The following is a 12030-nucleotide window of genomic DNA, read 5'->3' as shown; positions in this document are numbered from 1 at the left end:
CATGAAAAGAAAAGTAGTATTTTATTACTATTTTCTTTTTAAGTCTAATTTCACCAGGAAAATTGATTTATAAGCAGAAAAAATCTTGTTAGAAATTATAATTGAGAAATATGAAAGAGGTATTCTATTGAAAATGGCCTTATCTAAAGTTCAATACAAAACTTATATAATTTTTATATATTATTGCATTTCAAAATATTAATCTATATTCTTTTTTTTGAAGATATTTCCAACCTCAATTGTGTATTTGATAGTGAATACATATTTGTATATAGTAATTAGATTATTATTTGATAACATGATGTAATAAGATATATTTTTTAAAAATATTTATTAATTAAAAATAAATTTTTTAATTTTTAATTTTTAATTTTTAATATAAACATATCAAAATTATTAAAAAACCATAAAAATATTAATTTAATATTTTTTAAAACAAAAAAATAATTTAAAAAACACTTTCAATAACAGAATTTATTAAAGTGTCAAGCAAAGATCCCGTTTGTTCATGTGGTGTGAAGCTTTTCAAAAAAAATTAATTTTTTTTTATTTTAAATTAAATTTCTTAATATTTTTAGATTGTTCTATATTTTAATATAAAAGAATTAAGAATTAAAAATATTTTTTTAAATAAAAAATACTTTAAAAAATAATAATTACTATAATATTAAACACTACCAAATATAAAATTTATTTGTTTTTGAGTTTTAAAAGTTTTTTTAAATAAATTTTTAAATTTTTTTTACTTCAAATTAATATTTTTTAAATATTTTTAAATTATTTTAATATATTAATATCAAAAATAATTTTTTTTAAATAAAAAATATATTTTTAATATATTTTAAAACAAAATATACTTTAAAAAACAACTATTAAACTTAGTTTGATATCTCTACAAATAGAGAAATACCTTACATGTTTTAGATTATTAGCGTTTTGCAGTGTATTTGGAAAATATTTTAAAAAAAATTTTAAATTATTTTTATCTTGAATTAATATCTTTTAAATATTTTTAAATTATTTTAACATACTAATTTTAAAAATAATTTTTAAAAAATAAACTCTGAACGCTGCCACGTCTCCTTATTCTGCGTTCCCTTCGACATGCCATTGAAGCTACAGTTCATACCTCAGTTTTGCTTTTCTTCTTTTAATTATTTTTTTCTTACTCGCATTAAGTTTTGTAACTCTATATCTGTATTTTAGACTTTGAAGCCAATATATTATATAGTTACTAAAGATTATTTTTTTTATTTTATTAATATAAATATTCAAATTAATTTGCATACTTCAACTAATCTCATGAATCTTAAAATTATCAATTATATAAATTTGTATTTATAACTACTTAAAAAAAACTTAAATTTATAATCATTAAAAAATAAATTTAAAATTTAATTAGTTAACTTTCAAGGTTTTAATGACCAATGTTTAATTGGTAATGTAATAGCCTGTCTAAAATATATGTTTTAGAAACGCCAAGAATTATAGTTTTTTTAACCAAGATTTTAAAATAAAATTTTTAGCAAAACTTATTCAAAATATAAAAACATTATTAATCAAATACTTTCATATTCATGGGTGGGGGAAAATGTATGTTGCATCACACCGCACCCCAGGAATAAACGTAATATCCCATTTAAGCTTCAACCAAAGTTGTTTCATGCCAAGTCAGTATCTCCTGATAACAGGAAGATGCATAGCATGGAGATGAGCTAGACTTGCAAGTCGAATTTAGGCTACCTGTGTTCTACTTAGAAATGCTTTTATGGCATGTTTCACCCTTTCATTTACATTGTGTGCAGTACAAATTGCAGTAAAGGTGTAGCTTGTGCAGATGGACGTCAACAGTCCATTTAGGTTTTCCTTTCTGGTGCAATGGAATTCTGATCATCAGAAGCAGCATATATATATAAAGCTACAAGAGTAAAAAAAGTATATATTATTTTTCACAAAGACTAATTTACAAATTCTATGTTCATAGACTACAAACTATCTAACAAACTCAATATAGCTCCCTCTCAAATTCCACAAACCCACAAGCATTTTCAAGTACCACACAGACATAACATAATTACAATACTAAAAATGTGGTGGCAATTGTTTGCAGAATGGCCTAAAAAGTTACTGAGAAGTAAGATCCCCCCCTCTTTCACCACACATCTGCACTTTCCAGACAGAAATGAAAGTATATGTAACATCCTAACATAAACTCCTTCGCCATTTCAATCCTTTTCAATTTCAGGACATGTTGTCAAGGCATTCTGCATTCCGTTCAAAGCCGCTCCGTTGTATGCTTGTGACAACCATGTTTTACTTGCAGGGAAAAGCTTCCATAACCTCCCCCTTTCAAAGAATGTTGCTAATGATAGGGTGATCGCTCTATAAAATCTAGAGGAAGTAAGTTAACTGTTGCTTCTTCCTTGAACCCCCTTCGCCATACAACTCATTCCATTGCTTCAGCTCATTCATTACTGAACCCTCAGTTGCAAAACTTGCAGCAACCTGCATACATTATTAAGTTAGAAACATCCCTGGACAGAACACAAGATTCTAGATTTCTTTTACTTCCATGTTTTAGGACCAAATCATCAAGATAGGCATTGGTTCGAATCACACTACAAAGAAAGCAGGGCTACTTAACTAGTTGAGGATGTCTTTCTTCAATGAAATAGTGCTGCTAACCATAGAATATTAACTCTAATTTAGTGCTAGCTATTTGCGTTTTAAATCATAAGTTATGGACCATAAGTAGAAGGTAGAATGAGACCTGGTGACAGAAGAATTTGAATTTGAAAAGACTATTTGCTGATGGATTGAGAGTAACAGAAGCAATCCAAATCAAAGGAAATTCATGTAAGCTTACCTGATTCTTTGCCTGTCTCATATCATCCATGTTTAATGGCCTTAGAATGATTACGCTTTCCTCTTTGCCTTCTTCCTTTGTATCTGCAGCATCATCAGAGCTTGTGCCTTCTTCAGCTTTCTGCTTCTTTTCCTTTAGAGAGATTGATGGAAGAAAAAACCATGAAAAGTATCAGCAAGGACTAATTTCAATAAGAAAAATGAAAAATACATCTGTAACATGCAAGAAAGGGCTTACCTTGTCCTTCACTCGCTCCTGCTGTAAAAGCTCCCTGACTGGTCGATATGCTGCTGCGACACACAAGTTCTGTTTATAGTAATCAATATCATGAACTGATTAGTCCATTGTGAATATCTTTGATGGATGCTATAAATGTTCTGGAAAACAGAGAAACAGAAATAACAAACCTTAAGATCACTTCCACTATATCCTTCTGTCATGGTTGCAAGCTCTTTGAAGTCTAAGCCTTCTGTTTTTTCTTTTGACAGAAGAGTTTTCAAAATCCTTTCCCTGCTCTCAATAGATGGAAGACCGACCATAATTCTGCCCGACACAAAACACATTGCAGTTAGCAAACACATTATGAAGCATGTCAATATTTTAGTGAGTCTATCCTTGAATGTTTCTCCTCAAGCAAGGTTCAAAAAACTCCAACAAAACCACTCAAGAGGATCATAATCAAATAAGATCATCTAGATAGTATATGGTGGATTCGTAGGGGGTGGAAATTATTAATGGAGCGGGGACATTAAAGCTCACAACTGAAAACCATGATGGAAGCAAAAGATACTTGAGAAGGTTTCTTGAAGAGGTCTAGACAGAAAGTAAAAAAGAAGGAAATTGCTTCAGGCTATACTGGGAGCAGAATCACTCAAGAAGAATGTTCAGAAAAGATGATGACAAATTATAGTGGACTGCTTGTTATCATGGACCAGGTATGCTGAGTGATGATGATGGTCAATAAAACAATTAGAGAAAACAGAAGAAATAAAACACACCTGCGCTCAAACCGCCTGATAATTGCTTCATCGAGGTCAAATGGCCTGTTGGTTGCTGCAAGGACAAGAATACGCTCACCAGGTTTTGTCATCAGACCATCCCAGTGAGTCATAAACTCATTCTTAATCTTCCGCATGGCCTCATGCTCACCAACCCTGGTCCGCTGCCCTAGCATGCTATCAACCTCGTCCACAAATATGATAGTTGGCGAAACCTTTGCAGCAAGTGTGAATAGAGCTCGGACATTCTTCTCATCTTCACCAAACCATTTTGAAGTAATGGTAGACATCGAGACATTTATGAAACTTGCTCCAGCTTCTTTGGCTATGGCCTTTGCCAGCATTGTTTTTCCTGTTCCCGGAGGACCAAACAGCAATATACCTCTACAGGGCTTGAGAAGCCCACCATTGAATAGATCCGGCCTCCGAAGAGGCAGCATGACAAGCTCCTGGAGCGATTCTTTGGTTTCATCCAAGGCCCCAATATCTGCAAATGTTACCCCAATCTCATTTGCGGGGATAACCTCCGGTCTGATTCGTTTCTCAAATTCATTGTCAGGAGGTACTTCCTGCAGGAAATAATGGAAATCCATCAGTAAGACAATCAAAATAACATCGACCGCTCTTATCTAAAATATCAAGGTCTTGACTTACAGGGGTTTTAGGTTGATTCTCGCTGTCCTTCTTGGCTCCAGTTACAGATTTTTCTGTTTCACTTTTAATATCATTCTTGGCACCAACAGCCTCTTCCCCTTCAGTTTCCTACAATTAACCAAAAAATGTCAAAATATGAAAGTTAATAACACAAACCTTACTTTTGTAGTGTAGAGCTTATTGTGTTATAGACAATTCAGGTACAGAACCAACCTTGCCAGCATCGGCACTAGTCTCTAGTTTTAAAGTATCCTTCCCATCACTTTTACCTTCTTGGAATATACTCAATCCATGTGACAAGCTGCTCCAGAGACAGAATTGCAAGTTAGAGATTGTTTTCTACTATTTTCCCAGAGGATATAACAAAAAAAAAAAAAAAAACAGTATCCACCTCTTAGATGATATAACAAGCTTTCCATTTCGGTATTCTGGATCCTTATTATTCATCAGATGATAGGATATTGCTGATACTACAATTTCTTCAATATAATTGCTAAGAACCATTGTGTCTGCATGGCAAATAGAACTCAAATCATCGCATTCAATATCATTTGCAGCAAGCACCTCAGCAATGTGGTTTTTGTTATCTTGAAACTGAATCTTCTTCATGTCCTCTTCCAGTTGGGCTTTCCAGCTGACAAGGTGGGTCTCATCTTCTGGTGGTTTGATCTCAATGTTGTACGGGAATAACAGAGCTAGCCTTTCATCCACTTCTCTGCAATCATCTTCTTGGTCCAACATCCGGGAACCGAGTATCAACACATTACCTGGGAGCTTCTTCAACATTTTTTCAAACAAGGTGTACATCCTTTGTGATTGAAGAAGAAGCTTCTCGGCATCCCTAAGGTATAAAATGATGGAATTTCTCTCCGATACTGAAGCCAATACCTGAAATAATAACATCTTGACTATTAACAAGATATTAAGAATCATGCAGCAAAATAATGCTCACGCTGAAAATCAAATTTTATTTTACATTTTACTAAATAGCTATATATACAGCAGAAACTCTCAACCAACTGGTAAATAGCAAAGCTGTAGAATTGTCTGATCTTAAGGAAAAGTAAACTTCAACAAGTAACAGCATCACCGGATAGGGACTATGATAAATTATTTAATATCAACTACAACAAATTTACGAGTACAGGAAGACCAAAAAACTTAATGGGGATGATATTATTTTACCTGATAAAGTGATTGCAGAAAGAGTTTCTCATCAAACCACCAAGTGCTGGAGTGCTTGAGAGGAGCTGTAAAACAAAAGAATCCCAAGAAATAGTGAGTACAATAGCAGATTAAAATATGCAGATTACCACAACCAACCTAACATGCATACGAAAACTAGAAAATGATCAATGAGAAAACTAAGCATTATAAATGAATCAGAGTTAATTTCTTCATAGTTATTAAATATTTACTCATGTAGGAGCTATGTCAGATAATAACAAATTGCTACCAGTAAGTAATGCTTGGAATCAAATCAAGAAATGAAGAAGCTAAAGTTTGTGGATTCAAAAATAGGACAAGAAAACCACAAAAAACAGTGCTATGTGCTTGCAAGGCTAACATTTCACGGGATGAAATCCAGCAAATAGGACAAAGCTATTTAACTTAACATTTCTTATCCCCGAAACCAAAAAGGAACTGAGGATAGCATAGAAAGTATTTGAAACAGTAACTTAATGATAAAGTTCCAGGTGAGAATCTTTTCATTTGATGTGATCTAATAATTGAACTGAGTTTTGTAAATCTGTACATTTCGAGGTAGTGATGGAGAAACATGGATTCATTTCCTGCATCACTATCTCTTTGAGGAAGCTCACTTCATTGCAATGAACTTTCTGATAGTCAAACTTCAATAAATTAACAACCAAATATCACAATTTTTATAGTAATCAGTTCAGCTATGTAGATGACTGAATTCTGATGGATAACCTGGATTTGTAGAAGCGGATTGTGAAGCAATACTACTCATATCAGATGCAGTGGAGGCATTTCTGCGAAGTTTGGGAGGATTGTTTGAACCTTCCATACCCCTGCAGTACATGACGACATGGGGTTAGAACCAAAACAAATTCAATCCCTGTCAGATCTTCAATCTATCCACGACATAAGATTGACTGAACTACCCAAGCCTTATGTCTACTGCAAGGGGATAATAAACTGAGGGGAGCAGGAGTGCATGTGAATACCTTGTCTCTTCCTTTGTAGAAAGGATTGAGAAAGAACCAAACAAAGAGGACATTCGTTCCAAAGTGAACCCGGAAATGGAACTTGTGAAAGACTACAAAAATAAGCAAAAAAGTCAGGATACTCAACCATATCAGGATGTGAGGCTATCAGCACTTCTCTAACTGAATAATGAACGAGGCAATTTACATTCAAAGTGCAAGAACAATTAAATCAACTCCACTCATCAAATGTATGTCATTAAACAGGTCTTCGTGCTTAGTGTTCGAACGCTTGACTAATATAAAATATGAAATAATGCATTCAATTTCAGATTCAACAGCAACAGAATGCTCAATTCATCAGCACAAGCAAGAGAAAGCTTACAGGTTCTTTTTTAATGCATCCATATTTGCTTTGCATCTGCAGTAAAGATAACATGAAGAATATAAGTACTATCCAAAGGCAGCATGGAGTGAAGGTTTGAAATTTTTTTTGTTCATAGTCACCTTTATGGAAAAGTCATGAACATCCAACAACAGCAACTTGGATTCGAAGTTACATGCTAAAGCCTTTGCAAGCATTTGGTGATAAAACTCTATAAAAAATAAAAATTGCAAGAGATTAGGTCACAATGTGACCTTTAAAACATAATATTCAAGTTAAAATCACAAAACATATTCCTATGGCTTACCAGCAGGTCCTGAGAGCAAAATTGTTCTACTGGCGGGAGAAAGGTTCCGGGTGTGCTTGGAGAAGTCAGCATGCTTTAAATGAACAAATGCCGCACTTGTTAACAGCATCCGGATTTTCTCACTGTGAGTGGCATAAAAAAAAAAGTGAGAACTTAAAAATGGATTGATTTTTGAAAATGTTCCACAAGAAAGCATTCCAGAATATATTTTGTAGCACTATCTACACTAATGCTGTAGAGGGATCACTTCATAGACATGTCAACCTGGGCTTTGGGCAAAACAATATGATTTAATTTCCATCATCCCCAACAATCCAAGAAAAGATTCTCAAGCTTAACATAATTGAAATCTTGATCCAACTATATGATTCAAGTCCCATCATCTCCAATAATCCATGATGAGGGTAGCAATAGCAATTCATCCAGATAAACCTTTCTCAAATTCAACAATTCCTGCCAGAGTATTCCAGAAACAGGACATGGATCCACCGATAATAAGATGATGCCTAATAGCTGTCACAAAGATTTCAAAAAATCCAGCAATACCAGTGAGAAACAGAAGAGAACTGGCAGGCTTGGTATCAATAACCTAGGACATGAAAACTATTGACATGTTGAACTAGAAGCATCCTCGTACTTCAATAAAGATTACTGAGATTACATAAATTCCTGACTTTCCGTTATGAAATCTATGGACGAGTAAACTTCCTCTATATACAACTGTACGTATTGAACTTATACAAGGCTAACCTGTCCAGAAAGAGGGAAATCAGATTCAGTTGTTGAAGGAGCAGAGATCATTCAAAATCTATATAGGGTGAGAATCTATCAAAATGACAAGATGTCATTAATCAACTAAAACTCAAAAAAGCAAACAATTTAATAAAATATCCATGATTATCATAATCATGTCCAGGGGATTTTCACCATGTCAGAGGATTCAATTTCCAGATGATGATAATTCAAGTACCCAAACCCCATATGTGGAAGATACACAGAATCAACACAAAACCCCATGATTCCTGTAGTTTTGGACAGAAAAAAAGCAGACTTTCTTTCCCAAGATCTTCAAAATGCCCATATCAGCAGAAATAAAACGAACCATATGATACAACCAACCACGTGATAAAAGCCATCAAAGTGACCAGAGAATAAAAAAAACATTATCTTGCCTGAGATAGTAAGGGAACTCATCAAATGTGACCTCGCTCTCTCTTCCATCAAGAACCTGCCTCATCAACTCTTGCTCAATCTGCTCAACCGTGACACCATCCACTGAACCATTTCCACCAGCCCACCTACTCACTTTTTGTCCAGATGCCAATCCTAGCCCCATGCCGACCCCAACGCTCAAAGCAGACAACAACAGATGCTTCTGTTCCATCTCTCTTTCTCTTTCTTTCAAACTCAAAACTAATAAAACCTTGAACAATACTAAGAAAACTCAAGATTCTAACATGAACATGAACACATGATCATATAGGCACATAAAGTGGTAAGCTCTTGACACCCCACAAGCTAAAATGGTTGTTGCAAAACCATAAAAGACGTGGAGGATCAAGAAAGAGAGAAGGAGAGATTCAAGAAACAAGAATTTAGGAATAAAATGGAATGATAAATAAAATCTTTCTCGAGGAGACAAGGAAATCTGAAAATGTTAGAGGGGTGGTCTAAGAATAGAAGGTTTGTCTATAATCTTTTTGACAGGTATGACTCTGGTGGTTTGTGGTCTGGCCCTCTTCAACCATTTATAGCATGCTCTCTCTAACGAACGTTAAATTCATATATAACCGGGAAAATTTACCCTCTTTTTTATTTTTTTATTTTTTTAATGTTTCTGGTTTATTTTATTTTGGTTGGTCGGTTTTCTCTTTTTAGCTTTTCTGTTTGGTGGATTTTGGCCTTTTCCTTTTGCTGTATATATATATATATATTAAATTTTTTTGTCTAATATATATATATATAAAGTGAATACCTACTTTCTTTCTGTCCGTCCACCCCTTTTGCTTATAATGGTGGATGCTTTTGCTAATTTCTTTTATTTTAAGACTATTATTTATAAAAAAATTGATGAAAAAAAATACTAATAAAGGATTAAATAAATAAATAATACATTCTAGAATAAAAAGAATAAAGAGATATGTCTTCTTTATCTCATCTCGACCGTCTTTGTTTTTTTTTTTTTTCTTGAGAGAATAATCAAAACTATATAAGTGACACCCTCGTTTACAACTTTATATTATTTCATTTTAAATTGAAGAATATATGTAATTTCAGTCCTTAATTCATCGAATCTAAAAATTAAAAAAATATTCCACAATAAAAGACAAAACACATGTAGAACACAGATCTGCATAAAAACATTTAATTTATTTACAAATCTAAATTATGCGAATGCATCACATGGTAAAGTGACCTAGCTAAGCTAGCAGCGTCTATAAAATATCACTCGGATTTTCTGAGAGCAAAAGTTCCTTGAATTGCAAGTTATGTAAGTGGCTCTGAGTTGTGTTTGACTTGTCGCTTAGCCAAATTATTATTCGGATTTTTGGCGTCTGCGTTGTCTTTGGTTTATGCCACAGGCGGCTGCGAAGAGAAGGGCTCTAAAGTCGAAGTGTGCTAAAAGCCTCCGCAGCGGAGGCGTCGAGAAACTTTTCTTGTTGACTGCCGGAGGAAATTTTATTTTCTCACGGAAATTAAAAAACGCTGTGAATATGAATATTTTATCGGCGAGTAAACATCATTTTATTAATAATTTATATCGCCGGTGATAAAGTTTTACCAAGAATTTGCTATCGAAAAATAGAGATAGAATATTATTACTAATTATTTAACGGCGGCTGCTCCTCTAGAAAATTAAGCATAATAATTGACCCATAGTTGTACAGGCGGTTCAATTATATCCATAGAAATTATAAATTAGCCCCTTCAAATGTATCATAGAATAAAAGTTCGAAAGATTACATCTATAAGAAGCTGGCATTTGGTAATCATATATATATATATATATTTGATGTGTATCAAATCATTTATAAGTGAAAAAAGTATAACAAAACCATTTAGTTTTTTTATTTAAATATGTACTAAATTGAAAAAATAAATTTACAGAGCTAGAATATAAGTTACTGAAACCATTCTATAAATGCTTCACTTTCACTTCTAAATCAAATAAAGTTTTGATATTTAAATAGTGAAAAATAATTAATATGCCGGTTTCTTGACATGTTTAATATTTTTTTTACTTCTAACATACTAGAACCATAGCTTAGTATTGGATTATAACATGTGGTTCAACAATAAACATTAATTAGATAGTTTTGTAAGATATCATGAATATATAAACAAATTAATTCAATCTGATCCCACCATATATAATTTAAATCTTAACCCCATCAATGATCAACACCATAAAAATTCAATAAAGCTGTATTTGAATTTTTATTTCTTTTGTTTTTTTACTTTATTATAATCTCTATATATCAAGGTATTGTCGTTTTCTTAAAGAAAATATCTTTAAAACCAAGCCTCAATTAAGCAGACTCTTAATGTGAAAGAGAAGAAGTCATTATAACCTAAACATGAAGCCATCTACAATAATGGTAAGCCAACAAAGTGCTCTTCACTTGGATTATTTGGTATCATGATCTAATCATATTTTAAAAAATTTTAAAAAAATTTTAAATTAATATTTTTCAGTATTTTTTTATAGTTTTTATATGTTAATATAAAAAAATAATATTATTTTAATATATTTTTAAATAAAAATACTTTACAAGATAACCTCAATAGTTCAACCACGCTGTCACCGACAAATAGACTCTAAATTACTTCTACAACCTTAAAAGATAGAGGAAATCAGGCAATTAATTAATTAATTAATATAATCAAGAGAAAACAGTCAAAGGTTATGCATAGAGCGAAGACCATACGTGCTAAAAATCTTAACTATTCCACTAGTTGTTGTATAATTTATGACAACCTATTAATTATTGTAATAAAATGACCACCATGTATAGCCCACCACTTTCACAGGGAACGTATATATTCCTTATCTTGGTGTTTGAAAGTTTTTTTTATTTAAAAAAATTTATCGAGTCTTCAAAAATAATGTTAAAAAACAACATAAAATATTTATATAAGAAATAGTAAATGGACATACGAGATAAAATATATATGAATATATAAAAGGCATATAATAGTGAAAAAAGAAAATACCTGATAAATAAAGATATATGGACCAATCATCCCTTAAAAAAAGTGAGATATTATTCATCCTTTTTTCTTAAATATATTCTTTGTTTTATTGTCGAAATACTTACAAGAGTCTATAGTTCTCACAGCAACAACTTAGTTAATTAGGAGGTTAAATTAATTATAGAAGTGAAGTCTTTCAGAAACTTTCAAACCACTTTTCGAAGTACATGCCATGGTCGCTATACAGGAGCCTTTCGTCTTTGGCAAGCACGAGCACGAGCACGTTTTTACTTTACAGAGCAGCACAAGCACAAAGTCAAAAGAAATTGGTTACAACTTGCACGTTTTCACCTTTATATAGGAAAATTTGCTTTCTTCACAGTACTGCAATTGAAATGTGATAAAAAAAAATGTTTTTTTTTAAAAAAATATATTAAAAAAATATTTTTAATTTA

The 12030-nt window shown here is 32.4% G+C and overlaps 1 protein-coding gene across 2 annotated transcripts; it reads right to left on the bottom strand.

Moving 5' to 3' along the window:
* Nucleotides 1-1924: 1924 nt before the first annotated feature.
* LOC105110353 (peroxisome biosynthesis protein PAS1-like) lies at nt 1925-9141 on the bottom strand. 2 transcript variants are annotated; one of them, XM_011005369.1, is made up of 16 exons: nt 8554-9141; nt 7382-7503; nt 7197-7285; nt 7075-7110; nt 6711-6802; nt 6454-6554; nt 5704-5768; nt 4910-5406; nt 4732-4819; nt 4519-4626; nt 3865-4433; nt 3274-3409; nt 3104-3172; nt 2867-2998; nt 2384-2505; nt 1925-2349 (listed from the first exon to the last, which is right to left on the bottom strand). In XM_011005369.1, the coding sequence occupies exons 1-15, from the start codon at nt 8763-8765 to the stop codon at nt 2392-2394; spliced, it is 2430 nt and encodes an 809-aa protein (XP_011003671.1). In that variant the 5' UTR covers nt 8766-9141; the 3' UTR covers nt 1925-2349; nt 2384-2391. The 2 variants fall into 2 exon arrangements, with proteins under 2 accessions (XP_011003671.1, XP_011003670.1); XM_011005368.1 differs by having other exon boundaries at nt 1925-2505.
* Nucleotides 9142-12030: the final 2889 nt, after the last annotated feature.

This window comes from Populus euphratica, unplaced genomic scaffold (assembly GCF_000495115.2).
Source record: "Populus euphratica unplaced genomic scaffold, PopEup_1.0 scaffold249.1, whole genome shotgun sequence".
In the NCBI taxonomy this organism is placed as follows: Eukaryota; Viridiplantae; Streptophyta; class Magnoliopsida; order Malpighiales; family Salicaceae; genus Populus; species Populus euphratica.
The sequence above is the reverse complement of the archived record's forward strand: the minus strand, read 5'-3'. Positions and strand labels throughout refer to the sequence as shown.